The 23,019-nt window shown below is 47.2% G+C and overlaps 1 protein-coding gene across 4 annotated transcripts in view; it reads right to left on the minus strand.

The window, feature by feature from the left end:
- DEUP1 (deuterosome assembly protein 1) overlaps positions 1–23,019 on the minus strand; it is a 67,343-nt gene that overhangs the window by 38,609 nt on the left and 5,715 nt on the right. For 2 of the 4 annotated variants that reach the window (XM_083499619.1, XM_083499617.1), the window contains exons 3-7: positions 18,560–18,731; positions 14,006–14,101; positions 12,630–12,764; positions 9,376–9,489; positions 3,754–4,008 (exon numbers count right to left, since the gene is read on the minus strand). In XM_083499619.1, coding sequence (XP_083355745.1) covers positions 3,754–4,008; positions 9,376–9,489; positions 12,630–12,764; positions 14,006–14,101; positions 18,560–18,731 — 772 coding nt within the window. The remainder of the gene's footprint in view (positions 1–3,753; positions 4,009–9,375; positions 9,490–12,629; positions 12,765–14,005; positions 14,102–18,559; positions 18,732–23,019) is intronic. The other 2 variants (XM_083499620.1, XM_083499618.1) reach the window with 1 other exon arrangement.

Genomic DNA, 23,019 nt, shown 5'->3' on the forward strand with positions numbered 1-23,019 from the left:
TAGTCAAGACCAACTCTCGTATCTGCATTAGCAAGACATATATAGGTTTTATATCAGTTTAACTGCCATGGCTTTCACCGAAGAACCCTGGGAACTGCAGCTTGTTGAGGGCAAGAATTTCTTCCTAGAGATCCCTAGTCCTCCATCACATAAATACATGCCCAATATTTTCTTGGGAAAGGGAATGACTGTTTAAACCAATTAAAGTCTGTAATTTAGAAGCCCCCCCCTTCCAAAAAACAAAAAACAAAAAAAACATCCCAGAAATACATTCTCTATATTTGGAATTATATGTTTTACTGTTATGGTAAGTGGTAACCGTGTTATCCACAAGGCAAGCTATACCATATGACGGTAACAAACTAAATTATATCAACAGCCATATCATCCGTCAACAGGAGAAAGAGAAAGGCTGCAGATTTCAGCATTGGAACGTGGAAGTGTGGGAGTTATTGCTTCCATTTATTTGACTACATTTCAAACTGAAATGCCAAACTTTTGAAAGCTTCTGAAATAGTCATGGTGGTGACTCACAACTCCAAAAATGATCTGCTGTGATATGGAAAACAAGTGCCTTGAGAGGCTGAGAGGCTCTTTGGAGACGTTTTTCGAAATGGTTAGAAGGGGAAGGGAAGAGAACTAACTACACTGAATGAATGGAACAGGCATCCTATATGAAAATTAATGAAGAGATGATTCACGGACCACTGTCCTCTACAATTCAATAGTGGTTCCATCATAACCCTACCCAAATATAGATGAGGTGTTGCACAGAAGCAATCTACTCATTATTAGAAAAAAGGGGGTTTCTTTAAAGGGATGCCGGTCTCACAAGATCATGGGAGACCATACAAAGGTGAGATGTTTTGGCTTGCTTGTTCACTTCTGCCCCAAAGTGAGAGAAGGGGGAGGAAGGAAGTGAGCCCCAGGGTCATTCTTCATCTCCAGTGTGGTGTAGTGGTTAAGAGAGGTGGACTCGTAATCTGGTGAACCGGGTTCTCTTCCCCGCTCCTCCACATGCAGCTGCTGGGTGACCTTGGGCCAGTCACACTTCTTTGAAGTCTCTCAGCCCCACTCACCTCACAGAGTGTTTGTTGTGGGGGAGGAAGGGAAAGGAGAATGTTAGCCGCTTTGAGACTCCTTCAGGTAGTGATAAAGCGGGATATCAAATCCAAACTCTTCTTCCTCCCCGGTACAGTCCCAACTCATAGACCCTATGAGCAAAGCCAGTTTAAGCTCATTTGCTGCCACAGGAGAAAATGATCCCCCCCCCATGGCAACCACTTCTGGCTATTCTGAAGGGGCTGTTGGGCCATTTATTTGCAAGAGAAAATGGAACGCAATTAGCAGAAGAAGGGAGGGGGTACAACTCCTTCAGATGCTGCAAGGAGCCCAGGCGAGACTGTACCATCTTCACAAGGTCATCTTCTTAATTAGCCGGGAGCCACCTGCTACTCAAAAGCTTTCTAGGTTTCCCTCTTGCCTTACTCCTTTCCTGGGGAAAGCCCACTCTTCAAAGGAAACATCTATCTGGAGAAAACCCGAATCGCAGTTTGCACCAATTGAGCGTTAAAGAGCTGTTTTCCCAGGGGTGGGTGGAGCTGAGAGCCAAGAGGATGAACACCTCAGAGTTCAAGGGCACATTCCAGCCAGGCAGAAACACCCAAGGAGCGTATGAAGCAAAGAAGAAGAAGAAGAAGAAGAAGAAGAAGAAGAAGAAGAAGAAGAGGAGGAGGAGGAGGAGGAGGAGGAGGAGGAGGAGGAGGAGTTTGGATTTGATATCCCGCCTTTCACTCCCCTTCAGGAATCTCAAAGCGGCTAACAATCTCCTTTCCCTTCCTCCCCCACAACAAACACTCTGTGAGGTGAGTGGGGCTGAGAGACTTCAGAGAAGTGTGACTGGCCCAAGGTCACCCAGCAGCTACATGTGGAGGAGCGGGGAAGCGAACCTGGTTCCCCAGATTACGAATCTACCGCTCTTCACCACTACACCACAGCTGGAGAGGGGTTCTGCCAGGGGCAGGTCCAAAGGGCCAGAGGTTTCTAACACTTGCACTACACAATACTGGGGAGAGAAAAGTCAGACGTGCACAGCTATTTTTAGAAGCAGTCCTACTATCTACTATAATACCTAGACGCAGCCATCTGTACTATATGGTGTTTTGGGTAGCTGCTGTCGCTTCGCCCTCTGCTGGTCCTTTTATTTTATCTGAGCTTTTAAAAAATGCAGCTGCTTCGCAAAGGGGACTCGGGTGGGGAAAGTACACATGGTTATAGCTGGGGTACGAGAGTCTGTTAGTGAATATTAGAAACTAAAGAACGGTAGTATTTATATAATATTTGGGAAATGAAGGGGAAATGCAACCTGCAGAACTGGGCCAGGCTGGCTGGGCTAGCTGAGTGCAGAGCTATTAAGCCAGAGGTTTTCAACCTTTAGAGTCCACAGCTCCCTTGGCCAACTACATTCTTTCTGCGGCACCCCTGTGGGGCTCAGGACCCCAATTCTGTCACCCCTTGCCTGCAGAGCGGGCAGCCTCTTGCCCTTTTTCAAATACCCTCCTTTGCAGAGTGTTCCCTCAGCCTCCTCTCCTTTCCCCTCTCCCTTGGGAGTCCCTGCGGGCAGCCACTGCTGCCACCCTGGTCTCTGAGCTGCCCTCCCGCTGCCCCAAAGAGAGGTGCCTCTTCCCATTGCCCCACAAGAGCCTGGGAAGCACCCTCTGGCTAGCCCCAGAGGCACCATTTGCCTGGGGAGCTTGTAAACCAGGGCCGTGGCAACAAACAGCTGTGCAAGCCTTTGGGAGGCAGAGATGTGAGAGGGCATCAGAGGAGGGAGGGAAGGAAAGAGGGACAGAGGCCAGTGTTGCCTGTGGCATCCCTGACCATCATTCAAGACACCCTAGGATGCCACTGGTTGAAAACCCCTGTATGAAGCAACAATGGGGAAACAGGTGCTGGACCATTTAAAGGTAAAGGTAAAGTGACCCCTGACCATTAGGTCCAGTCATGGCCGACTCTGGGGTTGCGGCGCTCATCTCGCTTTATTGGCTGAGGGAGCCGGCGTACAGCTTCCATGTCATGTGGCCAGCATGACTAAGCCGCTTCTGGCGAACCAGAGCAGCACACGGAAATGCCGTTTACCTTCCCGCCGGAGCGGTACCTATTTATCTACTTGCACTTTGATGTGCTTTCGAACTGCTAGGTTGGCAGGAGCAGGGACCGAGCAACGGGAGCTCATGGGGATTCGAACCGCTGACCTTCTGATCGGCAAGTCCTAGGCTCTGTGGTTTAACCCACAGTGCCACCCGTGTCCCAGCTGGACCATTTAGGGCAATGCAAAAAGCTATCCTCCCCCCCCCCCCGCTCAGATGAGTGGATGTACTCCCAGAAAAAAAGCACTGACTATTACTATTATTAACCCGTCCATCACCCTACGGTGCCAGGGTCGGCCACAGAAATTTAAAATCAAGAGCAGTTTAAAACAAATTGCAATCCCAAGATAAACCATAAAACATACCTCTCAAGTGTCAAAGGCCAGGCTAAATTAATTTCAGCATAGGACAAAAAGCATGCAGTGAAGGTGTCGGATGCACCTCTGTAAGGAGCGAGTTCCACAACTTAGGGACTGACTGCAGAGAATGCCCTCTTCTGGGACACGCACTCCAGCTTCTGAGGGTAGTGGCACTACCAAGAGCCCCCCCCCCCCGCTGATCTTAACACCTGGGAAGGTCCTTATTACCGCCGCTGGCTCTTTACCTGGCACTTCCTTTGGTACATTTTCACTTCCTGCTGGAGCTTTCGGTTTTCCTCCTGCAGCCTGTTCCTGCTCACTGCTATTTCGCTCACGGTCGACTTCAGTTTTTCCATAAAGAGCTCGTTCCTTTCGGCGGGTTCTGCCAGGACGTCGCGCTGAACGCCGGGGTGCTCGCTTTGGCACTGGCTGCAGGTACCCGCGTCGTCTTGGCTTAGCTTCTGGCACCGTGTCTGGATTTGACAGTGCTGTGCTTGCTTCTGGTGAGACAAGGAAAACGCCCCACATGAAATCCATCTCTTTTGCACAGAGGTGCTTCTCCCATTCTGTGAGTCACCTTCCGTTCAGAAATTTAGAACGCTGAAGCAGAAATCCAACACTGGAGAAATTATTACCGTATTTTTCGCTCTATAAGACGCACCAGACCATAAGACGCACCTAGTTTTTGGAGGAGGAAAACAAGAAAAAAAATATTCTGAATCTCAGAAGCCAGAACAGCAAGAGGGATCGCTGCACAGTGAAAGCAGCAATCCCTCTTGCTGTTCTGGCTTCTGGGATAGCTGCGCAGCCTGCATTCGCTCCATAAGACGCACACACATTTCCCTTTACTGTTTGGGAGGGAAAAAGTGAGTATTATAGAGCAAAAAATACGGTATTTTTTTGACAGCAGGTTTCTGACATAAGACTCGCTACCAGACTTGTATGCTCCTGAGACTTGGGCCAGGCTCTCACTGTGGTCCCCAGTGGTCCCCACACATTTGAACATGGGGAGGCAGGTTACACAGGACAGATCTACACAACTGCAATGGGTCGCAGGCAATTCCCTATAAAGTGAGAGTGGGGTGGAGATTTAAAAGATGGCATGGTGATGCCCCCTACAATCACTCCTTCCCCGGTTAATTTTTCTCCTGGGACTACATAGGAAGCTGTCTTATGATGAGTTGAACCATTGCTCCATCTATCTCAGTGCTGTCTGCACTGACTGGCAGCGGCTCTATAAGGTTTCAGACAATAGTTCTGACCTGGAGATGCCAGGGACTGAAATGGGACCTTATACCACTGAGTTGCAGTGTTTCTGCTCACAGTTTTAGGGATTAAAAACAGGGCTGGGGAAAAACTTCAGCTCCTGCACTTTTAAATCTCCCTGTCCTCCCACTTTTTTTAAAAACCAATTAATTGTTATTAGTTTTCAAAAAAATTAATGAATCTACATCCAGCTAATTCAATACGAATTACAGTGGTACCTCGGGTTAAGTACTTAATTCGTTCCGGAGGTCCGTTCTTAACCTGAAACTGTTCTTAACCTGAAGCCCCACTTTAGCTAATGGGGCCTCCTGCTGCCACCGCACGATTTCTGTTCTCATCCTGAAGCAAAGTTCTTAACCTGAGGTACTATTTCTGGGTTAGCGGAGTCTGTAACCTGAAGCGTATGTAACCTGAAGCGTATGTAACCCGAGGTACCACTGTACAAAGTTGACTTCCCCTCCTGTTTTCCGCGGTGTTTCCCTTCTCCTCCCTTCTTGCTACATCGTAGTGCGTACAATCCTTTGCTTAAAATAGCTTAACATCTTATCATTATCTTTTTCCTTCATCCTTTTCTATTGGCTGTTTCCACTTTTGTGGCGATTTGCACAAGCCGCGATGGACTGTGCTGCTTTCGTGTCCAGCCGGTGGAGGTTGGACCATTACGGCAAAAAAGGCATTGCCCACCAACTGCAACCCCAACTGACCACATCTACTTCCCTCCATTCCCACTGTCCACTTCCTCTTCCTTAGCCTCATTGTTGCCCCCTGTGGAACTCAGCATGGAGGAGAATGGAGACAAAACAGGAATGTGTTGGCCCTGCCTGCCATTGGCTCTAGCGCCACCTACTGCCAGTCTCCCTGCCTTCTGCCCTACCAGCCCTAATGGGCTCCAGCCGCCGCCCCTGCGTGCCCCGAACACATCCACACCTGCAATTGTTGCCTGTTTTGAGGAGGCTAGGAAAGCTGATATCAAACAGTAAGAACATCCCAATAGAAATGTGACAATAAATGGCTAGGCGTAGTTAAACCCATTGCACAACAGAGGCACATAATTTAGCCGTATAAAAATAAAACCCTCGTCACCTGCTACCTTTGTTATGTTCCATTGATTTCGACGAGCGTTTCTTACGTGCCTTTTTTTGAGGGCAGAAATGCACTCGTGGCTCTCTGATTGACACCCAACAAGCCAGGCAGAAAAACGATGTTACTATGGTAATTGTGCTGCTCTGAGAACGCTGGACACCTGCTTTATCCACATCAAAGGCAGAGTCCATTAAATCAGACAAAAATATGAAAATGAGAGTGACCTGGTCCATTATTCTCAAACTCGTTCTTCTAATCCAATACTCTGTAATTTAGTAAACCCTACAGAGTGCACTGGTGGGGACGCGGGTGGCGCTGTGGGTAAAAGCCTCAGCGCCTAGGGCTTGCCGATCGAAAGGTCGGCAGTTCGAATCCCCGCGGCGGGGTGCGCTCCTGCTGCTCGGTCCCAGCGCCTGCCAACCTAGCAGTTCGAAAGCACCCCCGGGTGCAAGTAGATAAATAGGTACCGCTTACCAGCGGGAAGGTAAACGGCGTTCCGTGTGCTGCGCTGGCTCGCCAGATGCAGCGTTGTCACGCTGGCCACGTGACCCGGAAGTGTCTCCGGACAGCGCTGGCCCCCGGCCTATAGATGTGAGATGGGCGCACAAACCCCAGAGTCTGTCAAGACTGGCCCGTTCGGGCAGGGGTACCTTTACCTTTACCTTTACAGAGTGCACTGAGCAACCAAAATGGGGGGGGTGGCTAATTGAACCCGAGTATCATAGGAATTTTAAAGGCATTTTAGACTGTTCCGAGGGCATTTCTGCATGAGTTATTTTCATGCAGTGCTCTTATCCTCATAATCTACATAGAACTCTGGCTTAAGGTTACCAGACGTCCCTGTTTCCTGGGGACGGTCCCTGGATTTACAAATTAGTCCCCTGACAAAATCCATCTATTTAGTAGGAAGTTGAAAAGTGTCCCTGGATTCATTGAAAAAAATCTGGTAACCTTAGACTCTGGTTGGCATTTCCCAGAATTCTTAAGCACTCCCCCATCTCCTTGAATGAACATGAGTTGCTGCTTTGTGCTGAATCAGTCCACCTAGCCTGGGATGCCAATAAGATTTCCCAGGCCTGGTATATTGTATGTGGCTTGCTCCCCACTGCAATCTATTTACAAGACCTGCTGCTTATGTACATACAGTGGTACCCCGCAGGACGAACGCCTCGGAAGACGAAAAACTCGCTAGACGAAGGAGTTTTTCGTTTTCTTAGCCGCTTCGCAAGACGCATTTCCCTATGGGCTTGCTTCGCAAAACGAAGCTTGCCCCGCAAGCTCCGGGGATAGCGGGGAAGCGCAGCGCGTCTTCCCCGCTGTCCCCGGACCTCTTTTGAAGCAAGGGGCGGCAACGGGGAGAAGCGATTCTCCCCGCTGCCCCTTCCCTTGCTTTAAAACAGGTCCCCGGAGATTGCGGGGCAGGCAACGGGGAGAAGCAATCTTCTCCCCGCTGCCCCTTGCTTTAAACAGGTCCAGGGACAGAGGGGAAGGCGCGCGGCGCTTCCCCTCTGTCCCTGGACGGTCTCCATAGGAACGCATTGATTGATTTTCAATGCATTCCTATGGGAAACCGTGCTTCGCAAGACGAAAAACTCGCAAGAAGAAAAAACTTGCGGAACGAATTAATTTCGTCTTGCGAGGCACTACTGTATATTAGCATAAAGGTAAAGGTACCCCTGCCCGTACGGGCCACTTGTGACCGACTCTGGGGTTGCGTGCTCATCTCGCTTAAGAGGCTGGGAGCCAGAGCTGTCCGGAGACACTTCCAGGTCACGTGGCCAGCGTGACGAAGCTGCTCTGGCGAGCCAGCACCAGCACAGCGCACGGGAACGCCGTTACCTTCCCACTATAAAGCGGTACCTATTTATCTACTTGCACTTAAGGGTGCTTTCGAACTGCTAGGTGGGCAGGAGCTGGGACCGAACGACGGGAGCTCACCCCGCCGCGGGGATTCAAACCGCCGACCATACGATCGGCAAGTCCTAGGCACTGAGGTTTTACCCACAGCGCCACCCGCGTCCCTTATATATTAGCATAGCCTACCACAAAAGGGCTGTTGTTGCCAATATTGATAGTATTCATTTATTATTTGATTTCTTACCTGCCCTTCCCCTGAAAGGTCCCAGGGCAGGTTTTAATGCTGTAAGATTCGTTTGTGTTTTGGTTTTTTTAACAATTTAAAGGACAAATTACAGTCACAGGAATAAGGCAGATTCTCTTGCAAAGACGAAAGCATGGGGAGAGGAGGATAATGTGCAGAACCTTCAGCCCTAGAGTGGAAAAGCAAGGCATATATATGCATAACGTCACCCACAGCAGCCCCTTTGCTTTAACTGCAACATTTCTTGGTTCTGGTATTCGCAACAAAATACTGCACCTTCCCCCACAAATGTTTGGTCCCAGCAAATGGTAGCACTCCTGAAGCTGCTATTAGCTGCAGAGAGTAAATACATTTGCACACAAACACACACACACAAGCCCATTTAAGAAACCCAGAGCCAGGAGATCTGATCACAGATGTCCAAGGTCGCCTGTAGTTTGGTCTTGAGAGGATAGAATCAGTGAAAATAAACCTGCTCCTGAAAGAATATGTAACATCCTCAAAACATACCCACTCCACACCTATGTGACTCCCCTGGCACTGCTAGTGAGCAGACAACAATCTCCAGCACCACTTACCGTATTTTTCGCACCATAGGACGCACCGGACCATAGGACGGACTTTGTTTTAGAGGGGGGAGAACAAGAAAAAAAAATTCTCCCCCTCTCTGCCCAGCGCCCCTTCAGTGAAGCGGCAGGAGGCGCTGCACAGAGAGGGGGAGAACTTTCCCCCTCTTGTTTTCCCGCTCTAAAACAAGGTGCCGTTTAAGGTGCGTTCAGGCGGCTACCTTGGAAGCCTGGAGAGCAAGAGGGGTCGGTGTGCACTGACCCCTCTCGCTCTCCAGGCTTCAGGTTCCTTTCGACCTGCTCTTTGGGGCTGGTGGGGGGAAGCCCACCACCAGCTCCAAAGAGCAGGTCAGGGAGCAGCGGAAAGGCGCAGTGGAGAGGCTCCTGCCATAGCCGCGCGTCACCTCTCCAGCCGGGAGAGGGTTGCAGGGTGCTTCTTTAGCCCCGCGCGTGCTCTCCCGGCTGGAGAGGTGACGCAGGGCTGGAGAGGCTCCTGCCATAGCCGCGCGTCACCTCTTCAGCCGGGAGAGGGTCGCGGGGCTATGGCGTCTTTGCTCCATAGGACGCACACACATTTCCCCTTCATTTTTGAAGGGGAAAAAGTGCATCCTATAGGGCGAAAAATACGGTATTTCACAACAGAGATTGAGACGTTTACATTTTCTTACAGCACATAGACGTTTTCTGTACTTATATCAGAAAATCCTTTAATGACACTGCGTTTCAAACATTTAGAGCCCTGACTTGCAATGATCTCCACACAGCCATTTTTAAAAAGGTGATTTTACTATCCAGACCGGCACAGTTTTAGGTACAATTTCTCTTTGAAAGTAGAAACAGCAGCATGGTACCTGAAACAGATTGCATTTCTCAGACAATAGTTTTCGCTGAGCATCTAATGAAACGAGGTGGTTCTGATACAGCGTTTCTTGTTTATCCCACTCTCTTGATTTTGCTCTAAATTCCTGAAAAATGAAAAAAGAGAAACCCGCAAAAGAAATGAATCACATCTCTATATATGTATATTCTTTGCATACGACCAGAAAAATAATGTATGTTGCAATTTCAAGTATAAAGCTATTTCGGTTATTTATAACAATTAACAACAGGGGACAAATATTGGTGGGGAGGAAGAAGTAAAAGTATAAAATGAGAACATGAAAAGCACATTGTACATAAAGAACATAAATGAGTCAATATATGTGGCTACTGAAGTAAAATGTCGGGAGCACTTCAAGTTATTGCATTAGATACTGTTAAGCTATTATTTATATAGTACTCGCAAAGTGCAAAGCACTTTCACAACTATCAATAATTATTAGTATTTAAATCAGGGGAGGGGAGCTTCCTATCTGCCCTGCAGGGCTGTTTTCAGGAAGCTCCACCCACCTGATGTCAGGTGTGGGACAGGTAAGGGCAAGATTTCAAAGGAACAACTGAAGGCTTCAAAGGGCAGCATCACCTGACACCACTATTGCTTCTTTAAATAATATTAAACAGTATTAATACTGGATCTATAGGATGGCAACACTGGGGAGGCCATTTTGCCAAATATTCTCTAGGGGAGGGCTAAAGTCTAACCGGCTGTCACATGGAAGATGGATCAAGCTTGTTTTTCTACTGCTCTGGATGATAGGCCCTGAATCAATGGCTTCAAGAAAGGAAATTCCTCCTAAACACTGAGGTCACCAGCTTCTGGTGACTCCCTCACTGTGAGAAGTGAAGTTACAGGGAACCAGGCGGAGGGCCTTCTTGGTGGTGGCGCCCTCCCTGTGGAACACCCTCCCATCAGATGTCAAGGAGATAAAGAACTACACAGCTTTTAGAAGACATCTGAAGGCAGCCCTGTATTGCAAAGTATTTAACGTTTGGTGTTAAATTGTGTTTTCATATGTGTTGAAAGATGCCCAGAGTGGCAACCCAGCCAGATGGGTGGGGTAAAAATAATAAAATAATGATTATGATCCACCATAGCTACATGGCGCCTCCATGCTCAGTTCATGTGAACATCAGTTGTGGCAGACAAACAACACAGAAGCACTGCTGCCTTCACATCTTTATAAGCATCCTACATTGGAAAAAGACTAAGATGGACCTTTGGACTGATCTAGCAGGGCTCTTTTTATATTCTCATGTTACGATACAATACTCTTCATTGTCATTGTCCCATACAGAACAACGAAATTGAAAAAAATCTACATGACATTAACAAACCAACAAGCCTGCTATACCAGCTATCCCAACCTGGTTAGCCCCCTAAAAACTCTGATACCCCATTTTTAAATACAATATACTCCCATAGAGACTCCTTACACTGCATTTAAAATCAAAATCACATTTGGATAGAAACTGTTTCTCAGGCGGCTAGTCCTAGTCTTTATAACCCTGTACCTTCTTCCAGAAGGCGGAAGCTGAAAGAGATCGTTTCCGGGGTGTGCACTATCCTGCACTATCTCTGCAGCTTTCTTATGTCACCAGGAAGCATAGATTTGATCCAAGGTGGGAAGAGTGCACCCAATTATTCTCTCCGCAGTCTTTACAACCTAGGACAATGTCCCATGAAACCTGGGGCATTTATGCATGTGTGCCTTCAAACGGCAGTAGCATATTCCCGCCATGAGCTTCTTCCCCTTCTGTACTTTTCCATGTCTGCTTCAGAAGGGAATAAACAACTGCTGCTCTTCTTTGCTTTGCTTTCAGACTAAGAAGAAAATACCGTGTTTACTCTCCGTTCTCAGTACTGAGCAAAGGACAAAGCTGCCTAATTCAGCTGTTTCAGCCCAGGACAACTGAAGTGGCTGCCCTCTGTTCCAAAAGCACTCTCTTTTGGAAGAAGCCCTGGGAAAGCAGCAGTAAATTCCTGGTGGCAAAATGTAGGTGCTACAGTGACAAGGACAGCTCCAGAGAAAAAAGCCAGCAGTAAATTGGCAATTAGGTGACAATGCACACAGCACTTCAGTAAGCAATGGTCACAAAAAGCGTGTGTTTAGTATCATAGCTAGTGCCAGTAAATATTCCCCTACATCTGAAGAACACTGTGCACCAAAAAATTCCCTATAGCCAGGGATTCATAGCATGTTGTGACAAACTACAGTTCGAGACAAATGATGATGATGATGTTTCCCCCCAGAGAGCGGAAGTATATTCCTTGTGGTGTGCACACTGGTTGAACTGCTCCTGAGAAAAAGGGGCTAAGCAGCTTTTTGCACAGTTCTAAAGACGGGCAGGGACGCGGGTGGCGCTGTGGGTTAAACCACAGAACCTAGGACTTGCCGATCAGAAGGTCGGCGGTTCGAATCCCCACGATGGGGTGAGCTCCCGCTGCTCGGTCCCAGTTCCTGCCAACCTAGCAGTTCGAAAGCACGAAGTGCAAGTAGATAAATAGGTACCACTCCACCGGGAAGGTAAACGGTGTTTCCGTGCGCTGCTCTGGTTCACCAGAAGCGGCTTGGTCATGCTGGCCACATGACCCGGAAGCTCCCTTGGCCAATAAAACGAGATGAGCACCGCAACCCCAGAGTCGGTCACGACTGGACCTAATGGTCAGGGGTCCCTTTACCTTTACAGATGGGCAAAGGGGGGGTACAATAAAGGAGATTCCGACGAAACATCAGGAAGAACTTTCTGACAATGGAATGGTCTCCCCCTCAGAAGGTGGTGGACTCCCCTTCCTTGGAGGTTTTTAAGCAGAGGTTGGATGGTCATCTGCCATGGATGCTTTAGTTGAGATTCCTGCATTGCAAGGGGGTTGGACTAGATGACTCTTGGGGTCCCTTCCAACTCTTAGATTCCACCCAAATACCACACTGGTGGCAAGGAACAGTCCCAACCCTGCTCTCAGCAGGATTGAACCTGGCACCCCCGCCCATCCCCTGACATTGCCCAGTGATGATAGACAGGTAAGCCTGGTTTGGGAGAAAATGGCCTTGTAGGTCCAATGGGACCCTATGATGGGCTAAGACACAACTGAGAAGAATCCTGTGGTCACAAGGCATACTTTTGGAAGAAGAAGAAGAAGAAGAAGAAGAAGAAGAAGAAGAAGAAGAAGGAGGAGGAGGAGGAGGAGGAGGAGGAGAAATACGCTCCTTTTGATACAGGAACTGACCTCCAATTTCTGGTTCAAACTGCTCAGCTGAAATGGGGCTTCTTGATTTTCTGTACATTTCTCCAAGCTGTGAGCTTTTTTTTGTTTTAATTGGTGCAGCTGTAGCTTTTCGTAGCTTTGTGTCAGCTTGGCAAACTGGAAGAGGAATGAACGTCACAAACGCCTTATTTTTTTGCCTTGGTTTTGGAGGTGTAATTGGCAAAGGCAGTTAAGCTTAAATGATCTAATCAGCCATCTAATCTGGGTTGCTGGGGGTTTTTTTTATTAAAAAAAGTACAGTTAACTTGCGTGCATTCAAGTACAGCAACTTAACGTGCATTTAACTGGTGCACATTCAGCTTTATGCACTTGGCAAATTAAAGAAAATAGGGAGGCAGAAAGGAAGGGGGCAACCGGGAAGAAAGCCTTTGGCAATCCCACCCCCCATTGAACCCAATACATTTCGACTATACTGTACTTGATTTTGGCTTTATGTGCTATCCCAGGAATGCAATCCCAGCCGAAATTGAGAGCCACCTGTACCAGCTATTACAACTAAACAGTTAACGGTGAACAAGCCAGTGCTTTCATACAACCTGTGATGTTAAATAACTGCACTTTTAAACACAGATTGCCTGGATATTTGCTTAATACTACCATGTAGAGTAGAGCTTTCCAAAATCTGCGTCACGACACGTTAGTGCATTGGCTGCAGTGTGTAGGTGTGTTGTGTGTTCCAGAGCTGGAAAGGGGGTAGTTTAACCTGTAGCTTGCTAGTAAAATTGATTTAATGCGTCGCGAAACAATGCATGTCTAAAAAGCGTGTGCCCAACATGATGAGTTTGGAAAGCTCTGATGTACAGGGATGTCTTGCCTGGTGTTTGTGGGAAGTGCTTTGCATCAGTTTAGCGCCATCTTGTGTTGGTGCTTTAATGGTTCTTCAGAGTTAGACAGTGGGGTTAACTAGCTTGATCCTGATCTAAAAAAAATAAAAATCACCTTTGTTATAAGTTTTAAGCCTGACACTTGGGTGGGGTGGGGGCTGCACTAAGCTGGATAAATGTGTCACTTGTTGAAAACTCCACTAGGGTTGGTGAAAGTAACAGGAGAACCCAGACAGTGTGCCTATATGCACGTATATACACACATCCTCTCTAGCTGTGTATATCCTGTGTTTGCACACATGAGGGGATGGGAAGGCTTATCAGCCCCTGGGCCCTGGCGGGTTTGGCTAGAATGAACTGGACCCTCAGGGCGAAAAAGATCGGCCACCACCTGACTCAGTACATCACAGTATAGGCAGTCATTGAGCTAGTTACAAAGCAGCCGGCAATCTACTAAACCTAGCTTGAAATATTACGAACTATAAAATAGGAAAGAGATTTCCCCTTCCTTACTTGATTCTTCAGGGCTTGAAGCTGCGTGTCATAGTTCTGAGCCATCTCGTATTTTGTCTTTTGCAAACTGTCCAGTTTCTGCCTCAGTAGCCCAACCTGTATTTGAAGTGGACATGATACTGGGCATCAAAAGAGTTCCAAAAGCCAAAGGCATTTTTAAAAGCATAAAGATATCACTGCTAAAAAATTAACAAACAGCATGCTATTAACATAAAATGCAAGTTACATGCACCACATAATACCCCTTCCACATTTGTAAGACCTTGATATTCCAGTGCACACCTGCCCTTGGGAACTCCCTGCATATTAATATCAGGCAGTAGCCTTTGCTGTACGCTTTTCAGCACTGCGACAGGGTGAGTTCCCGTAGCTCAGTCCCTGCTCCTGCCAACCTAGCAGTTTGAAAGCACATCAAAGTGCAAGTAGATCAATAGGTACCGCTCCAGCGGGAAAGTAAATAGCGTTTCCGTGCGCTGCTCTGGTTCACCAGAAGTGGCTTAGTCATGCTGGCCACATGACCCGGAAGCTGTAAGCCGGCTCCCTTGGCCAGTAAAGCGAGATTAGTGCCGCAACCCCAGGTTCAGCCACGACTGGACCTAATGGTCAGGGGTCCCTTTACCTTTATCTTTTCAGCACCTGCTAAAAACATTTTTGTTTTGGCAAGCCTACCCAGATGCATGTTCTGATCCATTTTTGTTGGACTGCGAGAATTTTACGTCAATTTGATCATAAAGGGAGATCTATGAATCTTCTGAAAAGTTTCACTTTCCCCCTACAAACCTTTTGCATTTGATTAAATCTCAAGTCATTACATTTCATGTTCTGAAGCTGCCTTCAGTGTTGGACTATATTAGGTTCTGCACTGACAATGTAACACGGAGGCGACGGATAAAGATCTACCCAAACAGGAAGCCCTGGATGACAAGGGAGGTTCAGGGGTTGCTAAAGGCAAGAAACACTGCTTTCAGAAGTGGAAATAAGTCGTTGTACAGCTTAGCTAGAGCCGATCTAAAGAGAGGTATCCGTGTAGCAAAGGAGGCGTATAGACAGCGGCTGGAGAATCATCTGCAAAGTAACAACACCAGGCAGGTGTGGCAAGGTGTACAAGAATTAACAGGGTACAAATCCAAGGATTCCCTGGCAGACGAGGGAGGGGCATCCCTCGCAGAGGATTTGAATGCCTTTTTTGCCCGTTTTGAAGTAACATCTGCAGCAACACCTGCTGAGGCTTTACCACCACCACCACCACCACTCCCTGTGAAGGCCTTGCCACCATCACCACCATCACCATCATCAGTACAAAGGAATGTAGTAGTCTCTGTGGAAAAAGAAGAGATGAGGAAGGTGTTGAAGGGAATCAACCCAAGGAAGGCCATAGGGCCAGATGGGGTAGCTGGAAGGGTATTGAGAGACTGTGCAGATCAACTAGCAGGAGTTTTCACTGGGATCTTAAATCGATCCCTAGCCCAGGCTATTGTTCCATCCTGCCTAAAGTCCTCTACTATCGTTCCAATAGCAAAAAAATCTAACCCGGAAGATCTGAATGACTTTCGTCCAGTAGCACTCACACCTATAATCATGAAGTGCTTTGAAAAGCTGGTACGAAATTATGTCATTGCCTGCCTTCCAGAGGGACTGGACACATTCCAATTTGCTTATAAAACGAAAAGATCGACAGAGGACGCTGTGGCGATTGCCCTCCATGCCGTTCTTGCACATTTGGAGCAGCGGGGGGGGGGGGGGTTATGCCAGACTGCTTTTTTTAGATTTCAGCTCGGCATTTAACACCATTCTACCACAACGTCTGATGTCTAAACTGGAAGATCTGGGGCTTCCGTTATCACTTTGTGGGTGGATATTGGACTTTTTGTCAGACCGCCCCCAGAGGGTTCGGTTGGGCCCTTATACCTCTAGTATGCTTAGGACTAACACAGGAACACCACAGGGATGCGTACTCAGTCCGCTCCTTTATATTCTCTACACGTACGATTGTGTCGCTGCTCACCCTAGTAATAGGGTTGTCAAATTTGCAGATGACACAACCGTGATTGGGCTCATCTCTGAAAGGGAGGGTGAAACGGACTATAGAGATGAGGTGGAGCGGCTGACAGAGTGGTGCAGAGCTAACAACTTGCTCATAAATACAAGGAAGACAAAGGAGCTTGTGGTGGACTTCAGGAGACAGAAGAGCAATGTCCAGCCACTTTTGATTGATGGGGTCTGTGTGGAGAGGGTAACAGCGTTCAGATTTTTGGGCATTGAATTACAAGAGAATCTGTCCTGGAGTGTCAACACAAGGGGGCTTGTGAAGAAGGCGCAGCAGAGACTGTACTTTTTGAGAATACTAAGGAAAAACCATCTTCCGCAGAAACTGCTGCTTGCCTTCTATCACTGTGCCATTGAGAGCGTGCTCACTTATGGCTTATGTGTGTGGTACGGAAGCTGTACTACCCGGGACAGGTTGGGGTTGTGCAGAGTTGTTAAGGCAGCAGAGAGCATTGTTGGCTGCCCACTCTCCACCTTAGAGCAGATCTATGCCACAAGGTGCCATAGGAAGGCACTGGACATAGTAAAAGATCCATCGCATCCTGGTCACTGTCTCTTCGAGCTCTTGCCGTCGGGACGGAGATACAGGACGATGAAGACAAGAACAAGCCGTCTTAAGAACAGCTTCTTCCCCAGAGCGATCTCGGCCCTGAATGGGAAGCCTGGACTTTGAAAGTCATCTAATCTTCCTTGCTGTTTTATATTGTATTGTTTTAATTAGTGTTTTTATAGTTGTTTTGATTTTGTGTGGAGTGCCCTACCTGGGTGGATGGAGCAGCCAAGTAATTTCGTTGTCCCCGAGAGGGGGCAATGACAATAAAGATATTATTATTATTATTATATTATTAAATCAAAATAAGTGGTTTTGAAGTCTGTGTCTGAAAGGCACACAGTGGTAGATTGAGACCATATAAGAGTGCAGCTGAGATTATCCTAATCTAAGAGGGTTCTCACAATCTAGTAAATGTATCTTATTTCTTCTCTTTATGAGGCTACAAAAATGCTACTAATTTTGCTTGTAATGAAAACAGGATCTTGGGGCAAGGGGATTTTCGTCAGGGTTATGTCAGAGCACAAAGGGTTAAGCTCCCCCTCTCCATCCTATTGGCCCTGATCCTGCCTGCCTCTCCAGAGGCTGCTATTTGCAACTATAAAAACATTCATGCAATTGTTTGGCCTTAAAGAGTGCCTATGAAGTTCTGAACTAGTAGACATGAATGAAGTGCATGTCAAATCCTTGGGTATCACATGGGTACACATAGCACAATTCAAAAGCCATGCCGTAATAGCTGTGCACTCCAAAACAATATATTTTGTTAGGAGTAGGGATAAGCCGCCCCTCCTAATTTGGAACACTCTGCTGCTGCTGCTGCCTTTAAATGGAGCCTTTCCCAGATTTGCAAGGACGGCAATGGACATTTCAGCCGGAGATGGCTCCATTTTGATCAGGAGTCAGGAGCCCTCCAAGCCAACAGAATGAATCTTCCATGTGATGCTGGATTTTCTGCAGAGCATCACCAGGAAAATACGAGTGCATCTTCAAAGAGAAATTTAAAGGCAATGGGCACCTTTGCTGCTCAGGTGCTGCTCAGGTATGTTGAGTTCTCAAAAGAAATGGGATAAGTATGGGGGAAAGGCAGGAGAACGATTTGATGATAGGCACCCCATACAAAGAACAAACAATGGGTGGCAAATGAACAAAATTCTAGAACAAATATCTAGTGTAGCAGCATACTTACTTACTCTGAACCAAGCTTTGAAAGGAAGCAATTGCTCCTTCTGGATTTCATACAAAGAGTACTGATTAATACATCTGAAGGCGAGGTGAGTGAGAGGAGAAACTGGTGAAAAAGCTTCCCCAATACATCTAATGCATTATTGCAATGGTTAGATATAAATGTGGGCTTAATTGTTTTGTAAAACTTTACGGCTGGGGCAGATCTCGGCTTGATTTCAGGTCCAAGGTAGATAGTTTTTCACAGTTTATTATAAATTGGGTGACTTGTCCAAGATGGTGGGTCATAGCGGGGTAGCTGCAAAGAGAAGGTCTATGTGTTGCAAATGCCCATAGCCATTGCTTTTTTGGTAAAAAAAATAAAGTTAAATAAAATGAGGTTCTGGTATCTAGCGGGCAGCAAAATAATGAGACAATTGTACTCTGTGCCAGTGAGTAAAAGGGTAAAGGGACCCCTGACCATTAGGTCCAGTCGTGGCCGACTCTGGGGCTGCAGTGCTCATCTCGCTTTATTGGCCGAGGGAGCCAGCGTACAGCTTCCGGGTCATGTGGCCAGCATGACTAAGCCGCTTCTGGCGAACAAGAGCAGCACACGGAAACGCTGTTTACCTTCCCGTCCGGCGTGAGGGGACTTATGTGTACTCAAATGTTCACGGCTGGGTACAGGATTAGAGCTGTTGATAAGTGCACTGAACATGTATGTTAATAAAGCGATCAATTAAGTAGTACCTCCGGGTCAATGCTTCATTCACTAAACAGTAGGCATCCCATACCTCTAGACCTTTCTGATCCAACCTGCTTTGGGCACTTGCCAATTCTTGATCCCGGACAGTCATTCGCGCTTCTAAAGCCTGCAATTTCTTTTCCCATTCTCGTTTCTTGTTGTTTACCATGATATCAATCTGATGCATTAATTCTTGAAGCTCAACATTGCAAGGGACGGATCTAAAAAAAGAAAAAGAGGTCTTTTTAAAATGTACTGCATAGAACAGATTGAAATATTATTCTTCAGGCTATTTTTTCCCTCCAGTGAGCTCATATTGAACTTGAGAATAACCAAATTGCTTATTTTAATGTTTTTTTCCCCTTAGTCAATGTTTCTTTTGTCCAGTTTGGATGTAACACTAAACTGTGATTTGTTTAGCTAAACTACAGGTGATATCCTACTAAGTTTTACTCCTAGTAAAACCCATTAAAATTAATGAACACGACTAAGATAGGTGCATTCATTTTGACAGACCTACCCTAAGTAAAACTTAAGTTGAATACCACCCTATGGTTTGGTTGTATATTGGAACCTAGGCCCCCTCACAAGCTATGGTTTGTTGGAGGCTGTAAAACCAGGATGTTAGATTTGAAGTTGTTTTATGAATCCTGGCTTGCTCTAACTGTGGCCTATCATTTACATCAACACTTGCTATCATTTACATCAACACTTGGATGATGGACTCAAGGGCATCCTGATCAAATTTGCAGATGACACCAAACTGGGAGGGGTGGCTAACACCCCAGAGGACAGGATCACACTTCAAAACGACCTTGACAGATTAGAGAACTGGGCCAAAACAAACAAAATGAACTTTAACAGGGAGAAATGTAAAGTATTGCACTTGGGCAAAAAAAATGAGAGGCACAAATACAAGATGGGGGACACCTGGCTTGAGAGCAGTACATGTGAAAAGGATCTAGGAGTCTTGGTTGACCACAAACTTGACATGAGGCAACAGTGTGACGCGGCAGCTAAAAAAGCCAATGCAATTCTGGGCTGCATCAATAGGAGTATAGCATCTAGATCAAGGGAAGTAATAGTGCCACTGTATTCTGCTCTGGTCAGACCTCACCTGGAGTACTGTGTCCAGTTCTGGGCACCACAGTTCAAGAAGGACACTGACAAACTGGAACGTGTCCAGAGGAGGGCAACCAAAATGGTCAAAGGCCTGGAAACGATGCCTTATGAGGAACAGCTAAGGGAGCTGGGCATGTTTAGCCTGGAGAAGAGGAGGTTAAGGGGTGATATGATAGCCATGTTCAAATATATAAAAGGATGTCACATAGAGGAGGGAGAAAGGTTGTTTTCTGCTGCTCCAGAGAAGCGGACACGGAGCAATGGATCCAAACTACAAGAAAGAAGATTCCACCTAAACATTAGGAAGAACTTCCTGACAGTAAGAGCTGTTCAACAGTGGAATTTGCTGCCAAGGAGTGTGGTGGAGTCTCCTACTTTGGAGGTCTTTAAGCAGAGGCTTGACAACCATATGTCAGGAGTGCTCTGATGGCGTTTCCTGCTTGGCAGGGGGTTGGACTAGATGGCCCTTGTGGTCTCTTCCAACTCTATGATTCTATGATCCTGGTGCAAACGCAATGTATTACGGTGCCTCGTCTTAGCTACCCACCTGGTGAGAAACATAAAGAGCAGCAGCTCAAAAATGAACCTGCCCATGTGAGTCGTGGCCCTATAAAAAATCACCCTGTCCCGCCACACACTGGTTGGGCTACAGACTCCTTTCGCTCCATTCTTCTTGCTGGCAAGACTCTCTGCATCGCCAAGACAGCTTGGCAGAAGAGGGAATATGTCAGAGGTGTGCAGCGATTTTTTTCATAAGGGAACAATTAGGGCCAAGGGCCGGCTTGTGAGGGCGATTGGGGGCCTGATATCCCATGCGTAAGCATTTTGCCTCCCTCTCTAAATGGGGTATAAGCTCCCTGGGGTTTGGGAAGGAGGTGCCAGGGCTCTGATTGAAACTGAAACAAATTGAAATTGAAATACTTTATTGTCACTTGTATACAGTGAGATTACTCGAGCACTCCCCACTCAGCTCTCTTAATCTTAATTCCCCTCGTTTACTGACGCACACCCACCAAACCAGAAAGTCAGTTGCCCTGTTGTTATCTTTTCATTCAGCAGCCTAACAGCCCACGGACAGAAGCTGTTCTTTACCCTGTTGGTGCGACTAATCATGCTTCTATATCTTCTGCCTGAGGGCAGGAGATCAAGAAAGTGCCGGCCAGAGTGTGAATCATCCCTGAGAATTTTCCTCACTCTCCTGAGGCAACGTTCTTCCGCTATTTCATCCAGAGGATTCACAGGACAGCCCATAATATCTTGTGTTGTATTCACCACCCTCTGTAGGCACTTCCTATCAGATGATGTCAAACCAGCGCGCCACACCGTGATGCAGTATGAAAGGACACTTTCTATTGTTGACCGGTAGAAGGAGATCATCAAATGTTGACTGACATAATTCTTCCGCAATACTCTGAGGAGACGGAGTCTCTGTTGGGCTTTCTTAACCACTTGGGTTGTATATATTTTCCAAGTAAGGTCTTCACTGATAGGATGCTGGAGCTTGGCTGCCTCTTTCCTAAAGCCAGGTGGTCTTTGGGAAGGCACCTGGACCCCTTTGGAGAATCACACCTCCCTCCCTAAGCCAGGCAGAAATTCCCCAGGCTTTGGGAAAGAGGCATCAGGCTTTAACACTCTAATTTACCCCTATTTAAGGAACTTGCCTAGTCCCCCTAGTCCACTGACTGTGTGCCACTGGTATATGTGGAACTTCTATGCCACCCCTACAGTGGATAGGAAGGAAATGCCTATTAAGTGGTTATTAGGTGCCATATGGCGAGCAAGGTTTCATCTGGCCCTGTAAACGCTCCAGGTGTGTCCCCCAAAAAATTGTCTTTAGAAAAGAGACACATGTGCCCAAGCGCTGGTCAGTTTGCCTGAACAGATTCACCTCTGCCTGCAACCCGCCTTGTGTTTTGATCAACAGCCCTCACATCATCTGCCTGGGAACGCTGCAATTAAGAGCAGAGCTAAACAGGGCTCCAGGCCCCGGTGCCAAATCTCCTTGGCATCCTCTCTGTCAGGGATCCTGAACTGTGCTTTCAGCAGCCACAGCGGGGCTCTGTTTGCTCACCGGGCCAGACAGCAAGCTGTGTGCGGACAAGACCTGCTGTGGAAATGTGACAGCACAAAATGGAATGAATTAAAGCAGCTGAGTATGCTAGGATAGAGGGGAGAGAAGCAGCAGCCCTGCTAGGAGAAAATGCAATTTGCTAAAACTATGCTGTCGAATCTACAGTTGCTTTCATATCCCTGTGGAGTAGCTTTCTCACAAAGGAAACTGCTCCGGAGGCCAGGAATGAAGGTGGCCGTGGATTGCTGCAGGAAATTGCCATATCACTGACATAATTCCTGCCTTTTCACCCGTATTCCTTCAGCTTTTATATGTGAGCAATGGGTTCTTGTGAGTGACAGCAGGTTAGGGAGGGATGGGCAACTTTGCCCTTTGTTGTGATGCTGAAGCCTCTGGCAGTGATTGAACTACAATGCCTTAAGGTTAAAGAGGGGCAGAAAGGGGTCTGCGTGTCCTTACTGGTTGAGCTGCTCAGGTTTTACAAAGGAATAGGAGCAGGGCAGGCAGAAGAGCCACAGGGAAAGTAGTGACAGGAGGAGAGGCTTAGGGAGGGAGGATGCAGTGGGGAGGCAAAGTGAGGCTGGATAGGCCAGGGAAGGAGACCATTAAGAGGGAGTGGTCCAGTGAAATGAGAGGAGGAAATACAGGGAAAGCATATGCCCAGCCTTCTCTGAAAGGTACCAAATTTAATCCTTGCCATATGATTACCAGATTTTTTTCAAAGACTGAAGGGACAGTTTTTTTTAAAAAAAGAGAAAAAAGTTATTTTTAATTTTTTTTAAAAAAAAATAAGAAGTAATACAGTGGTGCCTCGCAAGACGAAAAGAATCCGTTCTGTGATTCTCTTCGTCTTGCGGTTTTTTCGTCTTGCGAAGCAAGCCCATTGACGGATTAATGGATTAGCACTATTAGCGGCTTTTAGCGGCTTATCTGCTGATCGGATCAGCTGATAAGCGGCTTAGCGGCTTAGAAAAAGGGGGGGAGGGGAAAAAACCAGCAGGAACTCGCAAGACATTGTCGTCTTGCGAAGCAAGCCCATAGGAAATTCGTTTTGCGAAGCACCTCAAAACGGAAAACTCTTTCGTCTAGCGAGCTTTCCGTCTTGCGAGGCATTCGTCTTGCGGGGCACCACTGTATCTTCTATTCTGTGGTCTCCTCTGTCGCACAGCCTTCCTCTGGGCCCCGGCCTGCTCTCTTGGAGCGCTAGCCGCTGTGGAGTAGGCTCTGGTCGGGCCTGGGCTCGGCCACATGTCCTTGCCCTCCCGGTGCTCTCCTACCTCTCCTCAGCGACAGCAGCAGCAGCAGCAGCGGCGGGG

The sequence above is a fragment of the Podarcis liolepis genome (genome assembly GCF_965112155.1).
Source record: "Podarcis liolepis genome assembly, chromosome: 4".
In the NCBI taxonomy this organism is placed as follows: domain Eukaryota; kingdom Metazoa; phylum Chordata; class Lepidosauria; order Squamata; family Lacertidae; genus Podarcis; species Podarcis liolepis.